General features: G+C 34.2%; 1 protein-coding gene across 2 annotated transcripts in view; it reads left to right on the forward strand.

Annotated features, from left to right (window-relative positions):
- TMPRSS15 (transmembrane serine protease 15) overlaps positions 1-23,529 on the forward strand; it is a 107,191-nt gene that overhangs the window by 42,960 nt on the left and 40,702 nt on the right. For both annotated transcript variants that reach the window (XM_006184077.2, XM_006184078.2), the window contains 6 exons: positions 1,933-2,038; positions 2,318-2,468; positions 4,547-4,682; positions 11,901-11,990; positions 15,101-15,226; positions 17,143-17,283. In XM_006184077.2, the coding sequence (XP_006184139.2) occupies positions 1,933-2,038; positions 2,318-2,468; positions 4,547-4,682; positions 11,901-11,990; positions 15,101-15,226; positions 17,143-17,283 (750 nt within the window). The remainder of the gene's footprint in view (positions 1-1,932; positions 2,039-2,317; positions 2,469-4,546; positions 4,683-11,900; positions 11,991-15,100; positions 15,227-17,142; positions 17,284-23,529) is intronic.

The following is a 23,529-nucleotide window of genomic DNA, read 5'->3' on the forward strand; positions in this document are numbered from 1 at the left end:
AGTTTGACTAAGTAAATTTTTCTCTACTCTTGAAATTCATAATTTTATGAGGAATTTCCTTCATCTTCTAATTTGTTAACTAAAGAATTTAGCTGATTCTACAAGTGTAAAAATTTAATATGTTATTTTACTTTATTACAAAATATGCAATTCTATATGCTATTTAGTATATTGTGGTTTTTCAATTTATTTATGCAAAATTCATAAGGTACGACAGTCCATCTAATGGTGTTGTATCTAAACAATGATACAAAGCTCATAGCATCATGATATCTTGTTCAGACTGAAAACCCAGAGTATATTACTTTTTAATGAGTAAATAATAGATTCAAAAATATTTCTAATTATAACTAATAGATTGTGAACATGGCCAAACAAAAGTAGGAACATAATATGTGTTTGATTTATGTAATTATAGTTAACTAGAAATATTTATGAATAAGCTAGCCATTTCAGTACTAATTTATGACATTCAGAAGTGTTTTAATTATTTCCTCTCCAACAATATTCTAAGCAACTCAAAAGGGACTTAGAGTTGAGCATTTAGATAGTAGATTCTGAAACATGTCCTCTGTATCTATACTACATTTTTATTGGATTGAATAATTGGCCCTAACCAACTCCATAGGTAAAAGAAGTACTCATGAAATATCACAGCATTATATAAAACATAAGTAGTGTGTTAATAATATAAAGTATTAAATATACATTTATTTCTACTTTATATCTTGTAATCTAAATCCAGTGAATGTGCATATGTTACATTTACTAAGATATTTGATGATGAGTTCATCTGAAATATTCACTAAGTTAAAGAAGTCATTTACAAAAGACCAGCTGTTGCATGATTTCATTTATATGAACCATCCAAAATAGGCAAGTCTATGGAGGTTTAAAGTAGATTAGTGGTTGCAAGAGGCTGGAAGAAAGGTGACAGGAATGAGGAATGACTGCAATTGGGCATGGGTTTCTTTTTGGAATTATGAAAATGTTCTAAAATTTTTTCTATTGAAAAAAAAAGAAAGGAGATTGATTTCAAACACACACTACATTTCAGCATTTCATAAAAATTACATTCTAATAAAATTAAATTTATCCAATATTTCTTTTGCTTTATATCATAATTTGTTCCATGATTTCTGTGTTCTGTCAAATACACGAGCTGCAAACTAAGAATTTAAAAAATTATTTGCCTAAGAAAATGTTCAAGATGTCTCACCCACAACTGCACTTCAGGTAACTCAAATCATTGGTTGGAATAATGAATTCCAGATCAAAAAGCACTTTATGTAGTGGCTTGAGCCATTTAGAAAGCTATTATGTGAATTAGCATGCTTCCTGCTCCTTTGTAATTTGACTAGTTATCATTCAAAGGAATTGGAAGAGAAGACCATTATAAAATCAGTTAACTTCTTGTTTAGAGAAACACAGTAGACACAATGGAATGAAAAACTGACCATCTTTGAAACACTTAACTTTGCCTACAAATTTGTATTTAAGTCTTTGCCTATATCATGAGTTAGTCCACCAGCACATCTAAATACCTTCATGGACTGGTTGTCTCTAAACAGGTTAATTAATCAAAACATTAATAAATTGGAATTAAAGTAGTACTTGGACATAATAATATGATGCAACAGTCATGTGGACTCATAATAAGTCAGAGCCTGATACATCCTTAGTGGTGCTCCAGTTCAAGGCTCTTGTTTTACAAACTAGGAGGTCCAGTGTTGAGAAGTGATATTCTTAAATAACAATTTATTATGGAAGTTGCCTTCTGGATTCCAGTCTAGCATTCTCTCCACTCTACCTGAATATGTGTCCTTACACTTTCATCTTAAAGTTGTTCTTTACTGCTTATGAATGATACAGCTCACACAATGAAACTGCTAATATTTAAGTGAAGTAAAAATGTTTTTGCTGTTTTTACAGGATTTTACATTTCTACCCCAACTGGACCAGGAGGGAGACAAGAAAGAGTGGGACTTTTAAGTCTCCCTTTAGACCCCACTTTGGAGCCAGTCTGCCTTAGTTTCTGGTATGTTATTGACCCATATGAAGTAATGTTTTATTTAATGAGTAACATAGATTTTCTTATGTTGCCAGGTTCAAATTTTAATAAGATGTTATCCCAGGTTGTCCCATTACTTTTCCTATTGATAGAGTAGCAAAATGCTGGGGGAGTCTCTCTCTTTCTCTAGCAACTCCCTCACCAGAGGGGAAAAGGAATATTTCAAAGACAATAAAGTATTTAGAAGAACTCTAAAATACTCATATTCTTGTAGGAATCATTCATTTTTGCTTGTTTCCAAACTAGGTATTATATGTATGGTGAAAATGTCTATAAATTAAACGTTAACGTCAGCAGTGACCAAAACATGGAGAAGACAATTTTCCAAAAGGAAGGAAATTATGGAGAAAATTGGAACTACGCACAAGTAACATTAAATGAAACAGTGGAATTTAAGGTTGGCAAAATACTTTATAACTTCTAATCATGTATTTGTATTACGAAAAAGTTTATGGTAATACGGTGAAAAAAACTAATTTTATGGTTAAAGTTTATGGTTAAAGTTTATGGTAATACGGTGAAAAAACTAATTCAGTTTCTGAACGTAGCCAAGGCACTTTCTCTACTTTCCTAATCTTCCTCCTTTCTAAAAAAAACTCTTTAAGTGCCTCTATTTTCACTTATTCATTGACTTATTAAAAAGCACTTATTGAGGAACAAATTACTGCATGAAGTACTACTTATAATGAGCCATAAAATTTATAAAAACCTTAAAGGATATTTCAGCTTTCTTCAGCAACTTTTTAGCACAGATCAACCATACATGTCTCCTGCCTGACTAGATCTTCCAACTTTTCACAAACAGCACCTATATCAGCCCTGCACTTTTCTAGGGAATCATCTTTGCCTGTTAGAACATCCTTACTCACCGATATCCCTCCACCCTGCCCCACTCTGACTTAATTGCCATATATTTGCTGTAGCAAGAAATTCTGTGATCTGTATCGTTGGGAAGTCTCTCATCATTTATTTCACATTAGGGTGAATTAATTTTTCACATAACAACTTAATGTGTTCTCTTCCTAAGGGTGTTTGCAATTAGAATATAGGATAATCTAGGCTAATAGTTTGACTAAATGAACAATGCTTTAATTGGATAATTTCAGACAAGAGAGTATAACTTTCAGAAGATGTATATCTGGAAAGACATTGTCATCAGTGAAGCCCGAGTGCTTTCCTGTGGCTTGATAAAAAGCAGACAATAATCAATGACCCTCAACTCTAGTCCTCTCATCTTTCTTTTTCCTTCTTTTCCTTTTTCTTCTTTCTTCTGTTCCTATATTTCTTCTGTGAAGTTGTCTGCTCCATCTTTGTTGGTTTTTTGATCACTCCAGAAAGGGTAAAGGAAAATGGAACACCAAGGTAATAATAAGATGGCAGCAGCAGGGAAATAAGTATTGCAGTGACCAAATCTGGCTCAACTCACCAAGAATTTTTTAAAGGTAATAAAACTGCATCCACATTTTCAAAATGAGCTCATCACGCAGTGTGAGAGTGCCAAGTTCTACAAATATTTGCACCTAGGCTTTGTCACTTTGTTGTGAAATCTTGAGCAAGTTCCTTAGTGTCTTTGAGATTCAGCTTGTGCATATGTGAAAGGGGGAGAAAAGGAGAAGATACTTCCTATTTGGAAAAGTATCTGTCATGAAGTAGGTGCAATGAATGAACAAATGAGTGAACAGATAACTGTACATCAGCGTTGGAAAAATTAAATGAGATAATGTATGCAACGTGCCTCACATGACAATTAACATATGACAGGAATTCAGCTTATGTCTTTCCTTTCCTAAACAGGAGAGGATCCAGGAAAATCCAGCTAAAAATACCCACTGTCCTTAAAAACCTAATATGTTTCATCTGCACTGGACCTTTTCTCCCAAGCCTGTGTCTGTGTCCTCTGAGCATCACCCTCACCAGCTTCCTGGGTGAACTCTGATCCATGCCAGCTAGCCCTGGGTAGCTGTATCATACTTATATTTTCTCTTATTTCCTTCTTCTCTCATCTAAATTATCTAATCAGTGTGTATTCTCTTCAGGGTTTGTGTGCTCTAAGAAAGCAAACAGCTACCTGGATTTTTAATATTGGTGGGGGAAGAACCTAAAAGAAGAATGCTCTCCCCTGACAGATGATGTGTGTATATATGGTGGGGTGCAGTGGAGTATGACAATATCACAAGAGAAAGACAGAGATAGAGACAGAGAGAAACTGACAATGTTGCCTAACAAAGAAAAAAAAACACTAGAGAAAATTCAGACTTGTATTATGAGCACTTGTATTATAATTAGGGAGTTGGGCTCAGCTGAAGGACCTTAAAAAACGTGATTCATCAATATTTCTCTATGCGATGACTAGTCCACATTTATTTGGACATGGCAATATTGATTCTCCAGAGGACACAGACACAAAAAATCAACGCAGAGAAGATTAAGGTGGAATCATTTTATGAAATGATTGTATGCCTCTCTGAATTACAGGTTGTTTTTAATGCATTTAAAAATGCATACCTGAGTGATATAGCATTGGATGATATTAGCCTAACATATGGGATTTGCAATGTGAGTCTTTATCCAGAACCAACCTTGGTCCCAACTCCTCCACCAGAACTTCCTAGTAAGTAACCTTAACATGTGTTTTCCATAATTCAGTTATTAATATTTTTAAGCCAATCTCTTTCTGGCTTATTTTTTATTATCTTGCCCTAGTATTATTTTGTCACTGAAAATCAAAAACTTTAAAATATATGTAAAATGGAAACTAGTAAAATATTACATGTTATATATAAATTCACAGTGAAATCACTTTGTTATGCTCATATTGTTGATAATTTTAGTATATTTCCATTTTTGAAAATAATTAAGGTGCTGATTGCCATTTCATTTTCAATTTAATACAAACTAATACTTTATTCGCCATGTAGCATGGCCTGTAATCTTTTGGGAAGAAGCCTTAAGATTCTCATAGCCTTCTTAAAGAGTGATGTTAAGATCTCAAGAAGAGTTTGGTTAAGCCTGAAACCCACCAAGCTTATTTCCAGAATAATTTAATAATAATGATTGTGCCTGGAATTTGAATACATAGATCACACAAAAGATTTGTGTCCTAAAATGGTGCCTTTGTAAGACCTTGCAATAGCAGTGAGCAGGATTTCCCATGTCCTCTGGGACCTTTTTTTTTATCTCAAACGAACAAAATGGAGCTTGTGTTTACCTGTGTTCTAAACTCAAAGTGGGATCGTGACATCTCAGAAGCAAAAGATATATTACCAACCATCTTATGTCAACAGAGAAATCACTTCATACCACCTTCAGATTCAGACTATGGGATTTGAGCAAAAACAAACAAACATATAAACTATATATGTGTGTCTGTGTATTGATATATGATATCAAACATCTATTACCTATTGTCCCTCTATTGGGATGTTTTCAGTACATTGTAGCTTTGATGCAAAAGCATCCCTTTTGTCTTTGGATAATGCTGGTTGGAAGCTCATCTAGCTCTACAGCTTTGCTTGCATTGAATCTCATAGATGTTTTAATTCTGTCATGAAACACAGCACGTTTTCCACTTCCCCTTTTGTGCCAAACACCCTTGAAAGTCTGCCCATATTCACATCAGCAAATCAGCTGGTAACCTATCCAGATTTGATTTTACTTCCAAAATTATATATTTTTCTTGCTTCTAATCTTTAAGTTAAAAAAACAAACCTGACTTTTCAGATGCATGTCTTTAACAACTCAGAAGTTTTAAAGACAAATGACTAGTATTTGGGCGTGTCAAACAAATGGGCAGCCATTAAGATGAGGAGAGACATCACACTATCATACTTGTTCCATGATGAGCAGTTACATCCCACCGAAAGGCTGGTTTACATTTACCATTGTGTGTATTAACATGTTTAGATACGTGTATGGGTTATACGTAAACTCCTCAATATTTCGAACATCCATTCACACTTTATAGATGTCTACTACATGCAGAGCACTGCACAAGAAATGTAAGCTTAGCAATAACCACTGCTAGATGAAAAATACATAATCTATATCATATAAATTTACAAATTAATCAATATTAAAAACAACATATAACTATATGCCCCTAAATATTATAAATGAGAAGATTAAGTGATAGAGGACTTTGGAGAAGAGAGTATAGAGTGGAGAAATCTTTAAGGAAGCAGTAAGATTGAGAGACAGAATGAAACTCATAAAACTGAAACAAAAGCAGGACAGTAGCATGCATTCCCACATAATAATATTGGCCACGAAATTGTTGCAAGAATTTTTCTTGACATCAAACTCAATCTAATTCATCTTTGCTTCACCAGTGTCTGACTGGCTCTATCACATAAATAGATCATCAATAAATACTATTAGGTGTGAACTAAGTCTCTCTCTCTCTTTCTCTCTCCTTTTATTTTGGCTGTATGTTTCTTTCAGTGACACAAACATTTTTGCCAAACAAAATTTTGATACCAGAATCAAAGCTTGGAAATGATGGTGAGGTTACGGATGTAGAGAATACCAACATGAATGCAATAATTTGGGCTTCACGGCATTGTTTAAGAAAAAATTGTCTCCATTTTCTGTAGGTGTCCCACATTGTTTCTGTCTATTATATAAAACATTTCCATGCAAAAAAATTATAATCTTTAAAATCACTGCTGGTCTGATAAATAATTGCTATGGATACCAGACAGTTGCAACATCTTGCTATTTCGATATTGCAGTCATTTAATAAAACAGATTGTCTTCATAATCCTTTCTGCCGGTATGTTCCTCTATTCACCAATCAATAAGTGGTCAAGAAGAAAAAAATTTTAGGTGAAAGTAACATAGTTTCATAGGATCAATATTTTAAAAGTAGCAAAACCTCATCATTATATGAAATAGAAAATTCGAGGCAACTTTTGGGCATAAAATCATACATATGTAAATAAAACTATAAATATGATTCTCTATATTAAAACTTTATCTAACCCACACAGTCCTCATATCTATTCCAATCGGAAAGAGAAAAGGTAATACCTCGAGGTCAAGGAAGCATGATATCCCTGCATATTTTCACAATAGGGAAATTGTAACGGTAGAATAACCATCTGATTTTAAAATATAAACTTTCAGATTTGCCCAGAGAATATTTGTTCCAGTTTCCAACTGGTTCACTTCAGGGCAATATTTAGCACAGCAGAAAATGTTAATTACCATCAAATGCATTCTGAACAATTTCATTCTAATGCCATTTGCAACTGGTTCAGTGAAATTCTTATTTGAGCAGAGCTTTTCTAGTTCCAGATCACTGACTTGTTTAAGCAGAAACAAAGGGAAACTATGGCTGACTGGCTAATAGCCTTGTCTTTGGCTCTTAAAGAGCATTTAAAGAAGAAAATAACCTCAGTCAAGTAACTAACTAGCAAAGGCCAGTTTTTTCTGTTGCTCCAGGTAGTGCCTCGTTTGGGGAAAGGTAAATTCAGTTTCCATAACCTTAGGGAGTCTTCCATTTTGTGATGTTAATCTGCTGCTGCACCAGCTCTATGATTTTTGCCTTGTGACATTAGCACAAATAATTTAAATGTTGGGCTTGTATTGAGCCTACTTTAAAAAGTTAACATTCCATTGCACAAATATAATGCCAATTTGCAACACAGTTGGGATGATTCATGGCAAGTTCGCACTGAGTAATAGTACTAGATATATACAAAAAGAAATCCACATTTCAGCCCCTGACTTACTTCCAGACTGTTAAAACTAATTAAGGCAGAAAAAGGACAAGCTAGTTTTAGCTATTGTAGTAGTCACTCTATTTCTACATTTTGCTCAATTCTGCCATCATTAGGCCATTTTCCATTTCTAAAGACAAAATAAAAGTTTATGTGAAGTTTCATAGGCTTGATATTATACTTAGAGTGAAATAATTTTTAATTTTGGTTATTCCTGTAAAAAATAAATCAGTACCTATTTAATTCCCTTGTAATTGATGACCACGTTCAAGTCGAGCTGCTGGTCTTTTATACTATTAGTATGACTTGATATTCAAGCCCTCAGCAAATCCCACATCAACTGCACTCATACATTCCTAACTCAGTGTGTTTTGGGCTCTTCTGTTTTCATCTTCTTACCTTCAAAACGAATAGCTTATTTATTAGAGTTATTATTGGCTAGATTGCTATTAACGACAAATAAAATTTAAACCACAAGGAATAAAATTTGAACTACATTGCCACAAATTGTAATAAAAAAAATTTTATCATGGCTGATCACCATAACCTGTTCACAGAAATATAAATTTTGACAAACTGAACCCCAGATTTTCTTTTCATTTTACAACCTCAGCTTTTAAAATGTTGTCTGTAATACTGTAGGGCTTGTTATCTGTTACTCTGATAATAAAAAATAATTGCTGATTTGGAAAATCAGCCACTTTTAACATATTCAAACATCAATGTGAGATATTTTAACTTAAAATTTACTTATTATTTCCCTCGCATAAGAGTACCCATCAGCAACTTACTTTTATCATCCTTATTTCATGTTACAAATATCGTGTAAATTAATTTGAACCCTCCTACTGCAAGTGAAAGCTGGCCTCCCCTTCCTTCCACCCTACAGTGTAAGCCTCCACATTGACACATATCTCATTATGCCAGAGCGTGGATTAAAAATGACATGCCTCACGAAAAATATCTATCCTGGACAACCAGTTTACAAGATGCTGCACATTATTTACATATTGCATGTAGTGGAAATCCCTATTGGCATAGTAAGAAATTAATCAGAATACAAATCTTTGAGAGAACAGTGCCAAGAAAAAGAAAAATGGAAGAATTTAACAACCGTGAATGTGCAGAGTTCCCTGTACCACGCAGGCTATTTAACTCTTGATCTCTGGGTGAAGATGATTTACTAAATGACACAGCATGACTGTGATCTCCAGAATTTCATGAGTTTTGGGCTCTTCTGTTGAGAAGCACATGCTGCATGTCCATTATAGCAGCACCACCATGAAAATAAATTGTGTCGTCATGTTTAGAATGTCTGAAAGAGCTTTTGCCAGTCCCTTACAATCATCTACATACAGAGAGTAACTGATATAGCTTATAAAGCCAAGGATCAGAGCTATCTTACTGATCAGTTATTTGATATAAAATTATGTTTGCAATGTATTTCAAAAATTATTTAAGTATTTTATTATTTTTAAAAGTATTTTAAAGCGATGGATTTTCCAAGGTTTCTATTCAGTGGAGAAATGCTAAGTCAACTTCATACCTTGACATACTTAACAGTCACACTTGACAACATTTTAGCTCTGGCTGTGTGTTTATTCAAGTCTCACCTACTCGTCTACAAATGAGTACTGTCAAGTACTGTAAGGTACTGCCCAAGTGTTCAGAGAGGTGAACATTCAGTACCTTCTCCAAGTTGGTTACTATTTACTGTATTAGGAGTATATGATTTTGACATTTTCCTGTTCCTTGAAGAGAAAATGAGAATGCTTAAACAACAACACCCCCCAGCCCCCACCGCATCAATGGCCACGCTGGCCGTGACTCAATCTATGAACTAGAAAGAGCTGGTGTTCCTCAGTCTTTAATCTGCAGTTTTATGTTTGTCCCTGCAGCTACACTTTCCCTTCTCCATTATTTCCCTTGAGAAGACAAGGAAGCATTGCATGGCACCTAGAATTGCTAAAATTACATGCATTGTGTACACGGGAGTTGAGGGATTATAGTGAATCTTTTTTCAGAAGTCTTTGCAAGACAGTGAGTCACACGATCAAGGAGAGGATTAGCTCAGAAGCACAGCTGCTGTGGGAGCACGTAGTCTCCTCAGACTTTCCCTCACCCCTTCCAGAAGATGCACTTGCCCTTGTTGTGCATCATTACTCTTTCTTTGGTTCCAGTGCCTTCTTCAGCACCCTGTGTTCACTGCTTTCTTCCTTCCAGACCTACCCATTGTTGACCTTACTTGTTAGTGCTCTCATCTGTGTTCCCTTCTGTCCTCCTCTTTGTCATGTACCCAAGTAAACATCACATACCCACCAAGTGCCACTTACTGAGACTCAGTCTAAACCCTGCCTATGGCTTGGACCACATGGTTGAAATAATTTCATTTGATCAACCAGTAAGAGACAGTAACGTACTGTGAGATGAGCTTGAGGTTAACTGAGTTGAAGTCTTGACTTTATACTGTTTATATGCACAGCATTAGCAAGTAACGGAATACCTCCAATGCCCAGATTGTCCATTTAAAATTGAAATAGTAATAATAATTACCTAATTCACAAGGATGCATTGGAAACCAGTACTGAGTATGCCAGGTAATGTGTAGGCACTTTTCATAAATTATGTCTGATTTTTACAATGACCCTGAAAATCTCTAATATATATACATATATCTTTTATATACAAGCAAATCCAGTCTCAAAAAGACAAATAACTAACTCAGAGCAACAATTTTAATCCACCAGCTTCAACACATCTTTCTTTTATACACCATCTTCTCTCCCCAGATGAGACAATGTGCATGGAAACTTTGCAAACAATAAGGTTTTGTAAGAGGTCTTATTATTCTTGCTAAGCTCATCTGGCTTGGGACAAGCCTGGCCCAGGAGGGCATATAAGGCAGACCAAGGCTTGTCACCTTGCAAACAGGATGTGTTGGCAATGATACTACTCTGAGCCACAGCAACTGCCTCTCTCTGTCCCACTGTGCATATCATAACACCCAAATCTAAGAGGATTATTACATACAAGTTTGGAAGATGCACATGGGTTGAAGGGATCTATATAAATGAGGCAAGTAACATGTAAAAGAGGGATCAAAGAAGAGGATATGACTGAACTCACTGCCATAAATGTAGAGACATTTAATTTTCCCTCCTGTAATCTGATTTCTATTCCTGAGTGTAAATAATTCTTCTATCATCTGTCTTTAATGATTGGGAAAATATATACTTATGTCGGTTTTCTATATTCTTCTAATTAGGTTACTTTTATTCTTTTCATTTTAAATGTAACATGGTAATAAAAAATAAGATAAAATTAGGATACTTAAAGTAGTTGATGAATTTTTACAGTACTTTAGAATTTTCTGTTAATAAGTCAGATAAATATAAATTCCAGAACTTCATAAATTCAACCTACCCATTTGAAAAATCAAACTATTAACTGAAAGATCTGTGCTCTGTTTTTCTAATAAATCAGCATTAAGTTCAGTCCCAACTTGACTCCTGGACAGTCTAGGGCAATTATTTAGCAAGTAGAGATTTTGTTTGTCTCCCTTTCTTGATGGCCAAATGCCACAGTACAATATTCAGGATGGTGAAGCTTCCTCTCTACTGAAAGAAAAAGGTAGAAAAAAAAAAGAAAAGAAAGTAGAAAAACAAGAAATATCATGATTAGTGATTTATTAGCCCTTCTGATAAGAGATTGGCAGATACAAAATTCATTCTACTATGAAGATTCATTTTTTTATCTGCAGCAGAGGGTTGATACCTTATCGCATGAAGTCTATTTACAAAGGATGCTCATCCAAATTGTTTCCTTGCCCAAATAATTTTGGGAAATACTGAACAGTGCTATTCCTTCTTGGAGAATCACAAAGAACATAAGAATATTTCAGATTTTGAGGAGTTCTTCAGTAAGGAGATTTATTTACCTATATTTTCCCCCTTATTTAAGAGGCATGATTTTCCCTGACACACATTCTAAAATGTGTCTGTCAAAACGAATATTCCAAGATATATAAGTGGAAATTTGCTGGCATATAGTATTATGTCTCTGAAATTAACCTTATGTTACTAATGGTTTTTCTCTGCTTTATTTTTTAGCGGACTGTGGAGGACCTTTTGAACTGTGGGAGCCCAATACAACATTCACTTCGATGAACTTCCCAAACAACTACCCTAACCAGGCTTCCTGTGAGTCATTTCTTTTTCAGGCCATGAGAAAAAAAAAAATGTCTATATCAAAGTTAGATTCTCCTCTTGATACAGCACAGTAGATTATAAATTTGCCATTTCTGTACACAACTACCACATCTATGAGATTGCTTAATATAGTGATGACAAGAGTAACCGTAATTAATTGCTACCTTTTTCAGCATTTATTTTATGCCAGTCACTGCGCTTGTGCTTAATATACCTTATTTCAGTCAGTTCTCACAATCATTCTTTAAAACAGGTGATATTATCATAATCCTCCAATTTAAAAGGTGCAGAAAAACAGTAAGCAAAAGAGCCAGCCTTACTCCAGATACCACACTCCTTGATTATGCATCTAATGCCTGTAGTGAATAAAACAAGTTTGCAGTTCCATAAAATAAAGTCAGTGTAAAGTATAAAAAGCCAATGGAGACAGCCACGCCTTTTGTAAATAAAGACCAAAGTTAGTAAAACAGACAGCTAGATAATGTGATTAGATTTCCAGTATAAAAGATGAACTAACGAGACTCACTGAAAATTTCTAAGACTAGAGAGACGACCAGACTAGTATGCTAAAAGTATACAAAGCTTATCTCTAGGTCACAGTTCTAAATACAAAAGCTCGTTAGAGCTGCATAGGGATTGCTTGCGTTAAAGATGCTGATTCCCCAGCTCATCACACAAAGATTCCACTCCAGTAGTTCTAGGAAACAGACATGTTCTTCTGCCTTCTATGGCTACACCGCCAATCTAAATAGAAAATTCTACCAGTAGAAAAAAAGGTCTCAGTGGCAGTGAAAAATGTGTTCTTAGAAAATTTCAACTTCTCTTCCTTTAAATGATCCAGAGATAAGGGTCACTTCCATAGGAGAACAGGATCACTATGATGAAGAGATATTGGACTCAAAAAAATGAACAGCCATTAATCTAATTTGACTTATATGGGGAACTAGAGATTATCATCTCTACTTCACATTGAAAATCTCTTTCAAGTATGTCATTTGTACAAAATAATGATCTAAAAATATCCAAAAATTAGTGGAACACTGAAAAAACAGTTTGGAGAAATGTATTAAATTTATTTTTTTATTCAACAAATATTTATTGATTACTTTGTTAGGCATTAAGGTAAGCAAAGAAGAAACAAACATAATGCAGTCTAGATAAAGACTCAGATAAGTTGTCAGGCATTACAAAATGTCTAACGTACTGTTAAAATAAGGGCAAAAACGGGAGGCTGTGGAGGGACATGGAAGGTTCTCAGCCTACAAAAGTTTACAGGTAGATGACCTTGATTTATTCCTGAATCTCCAAGCAGAATTAATTAATGATAACAAATGAGAAAATTGAGGTGTGAAGGTATTTCACACCATGTTAAGCAGTTTGGATTTTATTCTGTGAGCACTGAGGAGACTTTAAATGGTTTACAGGAAAATAGTGATACAATCAAGTTTCCTTTTTAGATGGAGCCATCTGGCTGTGAGATCAGAGAGATGGTGAGGGAGGAGAGCCACCCGCATCACCAGTTAGGAAATGAAAATAACAGTGGCTTGAACTCAGAGGGTGGCAGTGGAGACTGAGAAGGGAGTGGGAATCCAAGGATTTAGGAGGTAGTGTTGGCAGCCCTTGGAAACTGGCTGGATGTGGCAGGAGAGAGGAGGTCAAGGAAGATGCAGAGGTTTCTGTGAGTGGATGATTAGTGGTACCGTTTGCTGAGACAGAAAGAATGAAAACAAGAATGAGTTGGAGAAGGAATAATTGTGTGTTCCCTTTATTACATGTTTAATCTGAGACACCTACACCCATACACAGTAAATAAGTTGATAAATGTATCTACTTCTCAAAAAAGGGTGTAGAAAATGAAGACTATCACTATGTTGATAAAATGATCTTACACAAATGAATTATTCTACAAAACAGAAATATATTCACAGACATAGTGAACAAACTTTTGCTTACTGGGGAGAAAGGGCATGGGAAGGGATAAATTGGGAGTTCAAGATTTGCAAATACTAAATATTATGTAAAAAATTGATAAACAACAAATTTCTTTTATATGGCACAGGGAACTATATTCAATATCTTGTAGTAACCTATAATGAAAAAGAATATGAAAATGCATATATGTACATATATGACTGAAACATTATGCTATAAACCAGAAACTGACACAGGTAAATGGACTATATTTCAATTTTTAAAAAAAGAGTGAATGAGAATATTCATCAAGAATGAGGAAAGAGGCTAGAACAAAATCTAAAGACAAAATCATTTAAGGAATCAGTAAAGAAAAAGAAATGTTTCACAGGCATAGAAAACAAACTTATGGTTACCAAAGGGAAAACATAGGGGAGGGATAAATTAGGAGTTTTGGATTAGCAGACACAAACTACTATATATAAAACAGATTAAAAAAACAAGGTCCTACTATATAGCATAGGAAGCTATATTTAATATCTTATAATAACATATAATGAAAAATAATATGAAAAAAAGTGTATATATATATATAATGACTAAATCACTATGCTGTATGCCAGAAACTACCTCAGCATTGCAAATCAACTAGACTTCAATATAAAAAGTAGAACGAGTGTTTATTGATACTAATTTGTGTTGTTTTGCTTCAGTTTTGTTTCAAAATGAACTAGCAACATATAAATAATGGCAACAATTACTTAAAAGAATATTAAAGTTTAGTTACCGTACAAACTGCATTTTAATCACCTCATTTTTCCTATGAATTTAATCATGGAAAATAAAATAAATGGAAATAGAATGTCCATAACTTTAGATATTCATAACTTTTGGATTGTAGGAGTAAAAGGCTATTTGCAAGCTTTGATTAAAGTATTCCATTTTATATGAAATAAAACAAATTCAATTACAGTAAATTATTTCATATTTAATTGAAATTTTACTATAAATATTCTGGATTACACAAGACATTTCTTCACATACATACATACACAAACAGCTTGGAATGTTGTTTTTTATAAAATGAAAAAATCTTGGAAAGTGATTTGAAATCCTCAAGAGATTGAAGTTTTTAAGAGAAATCAAAAGAATTCTGCTTAAACTAAGTGTTGCTATTTATTACTTTTAAGGTGTTTGGAATTTAAATGCACAACAGGGAAAAAATATCCAGCTTCATTTTCAAGAATTTGATCTAGAAAATATTGCAGATGTAGTTGAAATCAGAGATGGTGAAGGAGACGATTCCTTGCTGTTAGGTAAGTCTCCGACTGAAGTGTTGTGAATGTCAAATGGCTCAAGACGTTGGACTGAGAGCATCTCTGAATAAGTGCAGTCACACTTTCACAACTAGCAAAATGAAAATACAACAGCAGAGTAATGTCGAATTTCACTGAAGCTTCCAATATGAGGCATGTTTGCAATGACGACAGAATAATATTCTTCTTGAGTGTTCTTGGCAAGCCAGGATTAATAGCTTTGCATCAGCAGTTCCTTCCAACTGATACTAATTCACCACAGTAAGCATTACACCTTGTAGACTAAGAGCTAAGAACACCCTTAATGCAGTTTTCTATGCATTATGTGCACATCGTATGTCCATAGATAGCTGTTCAATTAGGTTTCATTTCACTTCAAACTAAAGAAACAGTTGTGGGTTTTATGCAAAACTTTTAAATAATTTGTATTTTATGTTCCATTATTACTTTCTCTGTGTCTCTAGTACTAGTTGCTTCTATATGTCTCTGAGAATGATTTAAAAAATTGACCAAAGTTGATTTTCCCTATATTTATTGATCATTAATTTTTTAATAGACATAGAGGAAAAGTGTACTATTCCAGGGGAAATTATTATACCTAGATCATAAAATAGATGCTCATATAGTAAAGATCCAATAATAGCCAATATCCTATTGAACTACTTATTAAGAAATTGTCTCTCGATAAGTCATGCATTAAACTATGAAAATGCATGAAAGGTCAACTGAAATGCAGAAACAACACAACTTACAAGTAAAAGTGTCTTATCTAACTGTGTTTTAGACCTATATTAATCATTTCCTATAAAATCTGGCCAGATAGCTATGCAATCACATGAACACTGCAACCAATGGGTAAAAACTCCAGAGGGTACTTTCTATAGCAATGAAGGAGCTGAGTGGTGGAGAGGGTTCCCCAGCCACACTCATCCATCACCCATTATGCAGAGTTCTTCAGCAAAATCCCACCAAGTTCTAGAGTATAAGTTTCCTGGGAGAGGATTTTGAGAGCCACACACAGAACAGATAAGTAATGAAAGTCTCAGTGAGGCAAGGAGCCTCGTGCTAGCAAGAACCGAGGAACTTCAAATATGATTTTCATATATGCAGTTATAAACGCATTTTGAGGAGTTTTTCCATTTTCAGCTTGCATTGTCTTTCTAATAAAAACTACAGTGTCTCATTATCTAAGAAAAACCCATTTTTATCATTTTACCTCATAGTATTTCCATCAATCATTGAAAAGCAAGTAAGAATTCCAAAAAGATCTCATAATCATAGTTTTCAAATTTGTAGACAAGACATTCTTTTGAAACAGAATCACTTTCAAGGACTCCAATGTATATTGGATTCATATATATATACATAGAGAGAGAGTGTGTTTTTTAGTCAAGAGTATTTTATTGTTTATGAAACCCTCAAGCCCAGGGATTAGATGGAAATAATTTGAGAGCTACCATTTAGGTTTATTTGTCTCTAATTAATTCATCTTTTGGATTAAGTTAATGATTCAACTTATAAAAAATGTCGAATAAACTTGGACAAAAAATTATTAAGGGAGACTATAATCACTGTTATTTTATAAAGGTCTTTAAAAGCAGGAAAAGAATCATTTTTCTAGGGTAACATGAGCTTTGAACAGTGGTGCTAAGCCAGACAATATTGTGAGTCATTCATTGTTAAATCATAGAGGTATAGAAACCTTAATTAATACTAGAAAAAGTCATTGGGGAAGTTGGCTTTCCTAGAAGCATTGTCTAAAATGTAAAAGAATGTACACACTCACTTACACGTGGCTATTCTGCAGCGAGCCATGCTGCACGTTGCATACATCTGGAAGACAATTGAGGAAAAGGATCTATTTTCCTCGAGTTGAAGAATTGTCTCACTAATTATCTCGTTTTCCTTTGGAGCAGCTGTGTACACAGGGCCTGGTCCAGTAAAGGATGTGTTCTCAACCACCAACAGGATGACTGTTCTTTTTATCACTGATGAAGAGTTGGCAAAGGGAGGATTTGAAGCAAATTTCACTACTGGGTATCACTTGGGGATTCCTGGTAAGTGCACTCAGGATTGCATGTTGCCTTGTAACTTTTGGAGCAAAACCATCCAAACATACAGGACTTAATTTCAATGTTTGCATGCTAGTGCACTCATTCATTCTTCCTCATCTTAAAGGAGATTTTCTTCCTTTCAACCTCTTTAACCACTACCTGATTTTGTTCAAAGCAGCAATCCACACTGCTTTTTCAGCAGACCTATTTTCACTTCTCTGGTGTGGCAAGAGTTGTGCGTTTTGTTCCTTGCAGAGGGGCATTTTAAACTGTAGAGAGAGGTTCTTGGCACTGTAAGGAAGGAGGATTGGCTGTCATGATCCTTTTGCCAAGAACGTCTTGAGAGAACAGCAGGGAGACAGGCAAGTGAGCTGTTTGGATGCCAACAACGTCCAATTAAGAAATTAACATCATTAACTTCTTGGAGACAAGCCATGTAAAGACACTGCCATGGAGGATGAGGAATTTGATGCTGATATTTGCTGGGATGCACAACCTTATTACCCTGTAATTTTATAGTATCCATAACAAAATCAGCAGGAAAAACAAAATGGTGGCCTGCCTGCTCATCATGGAGATTATATATATATATATGTGTGTGTGTGTCTTTTCATTCAAATATGCAAGATATGAAGCTACTCTGTATTCAACAGTCTGCAGAGAATTTTTATAGCTTACTGCTTCACTTGGACTATGATGATTTTAAATGCTTCTGTCCCACAACTTAGTGGTTCTCTCTAGGTACAAATATGTCAGGTAAACAGAACACACATTCCTCCTATGTTGACCTTTCCCTTCCATAGGAGATTATGGTCAGTTTGTCTTTAGCCAGAATGTCTAGAAAAGAGGTAGTATTGGAGCATTGATCTTCATCTGGCCTATTATCTAATCCCAGATTTATCTGTGCAAATATCTGTCCCTCCACTCACCACCGGCCCAGGCCTTAGACTCCATCCCAGAAAATTGTACACTTCCAGCTTTGCTACAAATGTAGAAGTTGACCTGTAGCTTATCTACCCTCTGGCCCTGAAAATAAGTCATAAGAATTGTTATTATGCAAGCTACTTGGGTGGGAGTAAATGGTAGCCTAACCAACTTCCTGTTCTTCTGGATTTTGTGATTGGTCTTAGAAGCAGCTACTTATGATTTATGAGCAACACTGACAGGAATCAATCAAAAAATCAGTGAAATAAGCAAACAAAACTATGAAGGCCTATGAAAAAATTTACAGCACGAAAGAAAAGGAATAAAGACTTTGAGACTGACAGACAATTAGAATTTATCTCAAAACAGAGTACATGAAAAAGGAGAAAATGTAGAAAATATGATTTAAAATTATCTTAATTTATAAATTAAATTATTTGTTTTTAAATTACATTTATAATTATTTTTCAAAACAGCACAAAAGGAAATATATTGACATGAAAATATCACTGGATGTTATGTACTTATGTATATATGTGTATAAATATAATGGGTAACATATATAATGTATATAAAATCAGAAACATAGAAGAAAAGTAAATCACTGCCTTGGAAAATGTTAATCAAGACAATTTTGAGACTACTATTTTGAACTGAGTTACTAATTCTATCCCTATGTTCATCTATGGGCAGAGGAATTTCTTATTGAAATTCTACCACTACTAGATTATTTTTTCTGATTTGATCAGAGTTTCTTGTTAACAGTGGAAACTGCATGGTTTTTTGGTCAACTGCACACTGATTCAAAGTCTCTGGCACCAAAATACCACATTTTCACAAAAATGTTGCACAAAAGCATGATCAAGAATGCTAAAACAATATATAAAGAGACAGAAAAATGTGTGAGTCTGTGATAGACATGCAGGAAAAAACACCAACCCACAAGCTGAAAGTGATAGTCATTCAGAAGGAAAAAACCCATCAAAACTAATATTGAAAGGTATAGTGGGGGAAAAAAACTATATACTTTCTAGACCATATTAAAGTGACTGAAAAATGATACAGTCTTATCGTTTATTGTAAAAAAATTTACAAGCAGAAATCAGTGTTATAACATTTCCTATTTGAAATTTTAAATTTCCATAGGAAAATTTTTCAGCACATTTTTAAGGAAAATAAATAGAATCACCTTTCAACGATGTTAAAAATCAGTCCAGCTATATATTTTAGTCATTTTCTGATGAATATTTAAAAACAGTGGAGTGGTATTTCTAAATTTTTGAGAAGAAACTTCCACAGTAAAAAAAAAAATGTATAGGCATTAATATCCCTTGTATTTGAATGCAATAGAATTCTGTGCTCTGTTCTATAAAGCAGCTTAAAATAGAGTAAGAAAATACCTAACAGCAATTCTCTTGGAGGGAAGGGGCTCCCAACTTGCTTTCCTAGAATTTCGTGCAAGGAATTTTTGAAAGAAGTACTATATTTTTAAAGAAATGGAGATGAATAGAAAAACCGTCTGAACTAATGAGATAAAAAACTAAGAGCTCTAACCAATAAGGGAGTGAATTTATTCACGAATCCAAACTACTGAAATAATGATTGAGCCTTCCACCATCTGCAAAAGTGAAAGCATTTTGAAATGAAATTTTAGAGAAGTAGTAGGTCTTTAAATCAATGTTTTAAATAGTAAATGAGAAGGGAAGAAAGAGGTGGAAAGAGAATAGATCGTGGAAAAGAAGGTGGCAACATCTCTCCCATCAAAAATAATACAGTTACTGGCTTTAATAAGAAAAGTATGCTAAGCATTTTGAAAAATAGTACAAGCAATTTCTATTCAAGATAAAAGACAAAAGAACTTAATCTATGGCTTCCAACACAAAATAGGTGATTTATGGTGTAGATGTTTAGATTGATTTGCCCTTCGGGTAGATTTTAGTTACTGTGATTAGTATTTAAGCATAAATCATTTAGAGAAAATTCCCTTGACTGAAGCTAGAATGGAGTCTTCCATGACCATCACTGTGTGCTGAATACACTGGGAATGCGGTTTCATGTTCCTCTTGGACACGGGACAGATGCTGCGGGGGAATAGAAAATAGAGTGATTGAGTCATCATCGGCACAGTCTTCTCCCAGGGAGATTTTTACACCAAAAGGCTTAAAAGCAATTACAGAACCAGGGAGTTGGCAGTGGAAGATAATCACGCTGGTAACAGAGAGATTAAGCACACAGATCTGTTTATATTGGTGCTCTGCTTTGCTGGTCATTTTAGGAGAAAAAAGCGTAAAAGGCACAGCATCCATTTTCAGCATTTATGTGCTTTATTTATCTTCTGAGATACTTTGGGGACACCTTCCAAAGCATTCAGTTGAAATATATGTCTATTGTATAATGTATTTTTGTATCTCCTTTCTTTATCTAATTTTTAACATTTTATTTACACTAAGGTATATGAAATACAGATTTATTAAGATCATTCTCCTATACATGTCCCCGTATTGCACTTTTCTGAATCTCAGAGTCTTAATTTGGAATTCAATTGTGCTTATCAGGCAACTGTGGAAGAGGTGGCTGATTACATTTGGGGGTTTGGAGCCCTCCCCAGATTGAGTGGCGTGTGCCTTAGAGATCAATTCAGTTCCATTTCAAACCAAGCATATGCTGACTAAATGAGGCAGGGCTATGGGAGACTTCATAAAAAGAAGATGGAGAAATTCAATTCTTAGCAATATTTCTTTCCCTTGCTCTCACCATGGGCACAAAATGATCAGAAATAAGACATCAGAGGCCACAGAGAGTTAAACTTTTGGATTAAAGTTTGCTTAATGAAGTTGAGCCGTTATATGTTGCAAAAAATCAGAATCCAGTTCATGTATAGGAAGGAAAATTTTGAGAGAGTTTATTTACACTTCTCAGAATTTGACATTTTTATTCAGTTAAGCAAAAGTGATTATTTTGCCCCATTCAGCATTTTTTTATCCAATACATTCATCTTAGAGAAATAGGTTCATTTTTTGATGTTCATAGGGGATAACCCTAATCACATTGGCTAGAGCACAAAAATGAATTAGTTTTCAGATATTTACATGTTTCCATTCATATTTTTATTCAAATATTTAAATTTTCATTAGATGGATATGTGCTTTTCCAATTAAATGTAGCTTGGTTATACTAGTAAAAAAGTAAAATTATTAATAAATTTATCTGTGATTAAATTATTGGCATTAAAAACTCATTTTTACATAATGATTTTAACAAACTATGAAAACAAAGTAATGGGATAATTTAAAAATAACTGGTGGTGACTAACATTCTATAAGTATATTAAAATATTTGATTATGGATACATAATTAGTCTGTTGACTTTCATAATATATATTAAATATAGAGTTAAAATAAATACGTAAATTTAAACACATGTATACCTAGTTTTAAGTATTCCTGTTTTCTAAATGAAAATTAATACTAGAAAAATTAAAATATAAAGTCAGTTAAAGCATTAATGCTTGCCTGTAGAATATGTGCCCATTTATCATCCTTCTAATCTGGTTTAAAAATATGCATTTGTGAAATAAATTGATAATTACATTTGCAAGAGTCTCCCTAATAGCATTATATTTGATATATGTAACCTGTTTCTTTCATCGGGTAAAGATTTATGGAAACAACTAGGCCAGCCATGCCTTGCTTAAAGTATTTTTTTATTATTTAAACTTGGTAAGAATGAAAAAATATAGACGTTATCAAAGTTTACAGTAACGTATACAAATAGCTCCAATTACTGTTGTACGATACCCAGAAGAAAGGATTAGGTGTGTTTTTTTGTGTTATCTGGAGGAGAAAATTGCACAACAGGCATTTGGAAGAAAGAATGGCAACTTCAAAATATTAATGAAAAGGAAGATTTTTTACTAATTTTGCTGCTATAGATAAAATTGATTCTGCATCCAGTGTATTCATATTGGTATACTAAATACATTTAATTTTTTTAAATTTATTCTTATGATATACCCAAGACATAAGTAGTATTTTTTCTTATTTGACAGTCAAGGGGATTGAATCTCTGAAAGATTAATTTATTTGCCCATGATCAAAAATAAATAAAAAGAAAATGGCTAAATTACAGATCAAACCAAGATCATATAATTCCACAGCTTATGTTTTAACTACCATTCAAGTTCAAATAAGTAAATTTTTTCTTCATAAGTCATAGAATCCATTCTTATTTTTCAAATTAATAGGGTTACCGTCAGTCAACTGCCTTATTTAAAAATAGAGTTTTTGAAATCATACTTTTAAAGATTTCTTTATACTGTGTCAACTTTATTACTAAGGTTCATACTGATTTTTGAGGCATACCTCTCATTTAACATAAATTAATTCACTTAACAGCTAACAAATATCTACTGATTTTCTACTGTGTGCCGGGCATTTTGTTAAGTCCTGGGCATACAAAGATGAAGAAACAAGGTATATGGGTGTTACAGCTAGTAAATTGCATATTCAATTTGAAGAATGGACTCAATGAGAATATAAACAGAAAAAGCTTTATTTTCCTCCATCTACTTTATTCTAAACCTCTCTTTTTGCTCCTGGATATTTTAGGCAGATATCTTCACTTTTCCAGGTTATGCAATTTTCTTAACCAGGTAATTAAGACTCTCTCTTAGGTATTAAAATGTACAGTCAAATATAGCACCAAAACTTTAATATCATCTAATTCAAAGCTTTTTTTTTTTTTTCCAAATCTCCCAACTCAGGCACAAATCATGGCCCGAAAATTTAAGGTAGAGGAGAGTGAAAATACTGTCTTTAATTTCTCTCCCACTTTCTTTCCCTTCCATCTTCCCATGGCTTCAGTTTTGGGAGAAAGGCCAAAAGGAAAACTCTGTCACCACCGTAGTTTTCTCCTGGCTAACAGTGTTCCTGGCCAAATGCTAACTCATGTGCAGAACAGAGTTACGTGTTCCTTTGAGTGTTCCTTTCCCCCTTCCCCAGGACTCCCACACCATACGCACGGGTAGTACACTGCTTCCCCTTGTGATGTCTTATAACTCTGCTTAGTTCCCAATCCCCACTCGCCAGCCTCCATTCCTGCACTTCTTTGTCCTGGAGCCAGCTTGTCCTGACAGGCAGCTGTCACTCCATTACCCTTCCAAGCGCCCACATGGCCGAAAGGAAACTCACGCATGGCCCTGGACATGGAGAAAATGTAGGTTGTCTCTACCGCCCCCTTCTCTCCTAGACCTAACTACCATCAAGGAAAGGTCCAGCCAAATTTCTGACTTTTAAATTCATTGCACAGGATGTGAATACAAATCT

This window comes from Camelus ferus, chromosome 1, assembly GCF_009834535.1.
Source record: "Camelus ferus isolate YT-003-E chromosome 1, BCGSAC_Cfer_1.0, whole genome shotgun sequence".
Classification (NCBI taxonomy): domain Eukaryota; kingdom Metazoa; phylum Chordata; class Mammalia; order Artiodactyla; family Camelidae; genus Camelus; species Camelus ferus.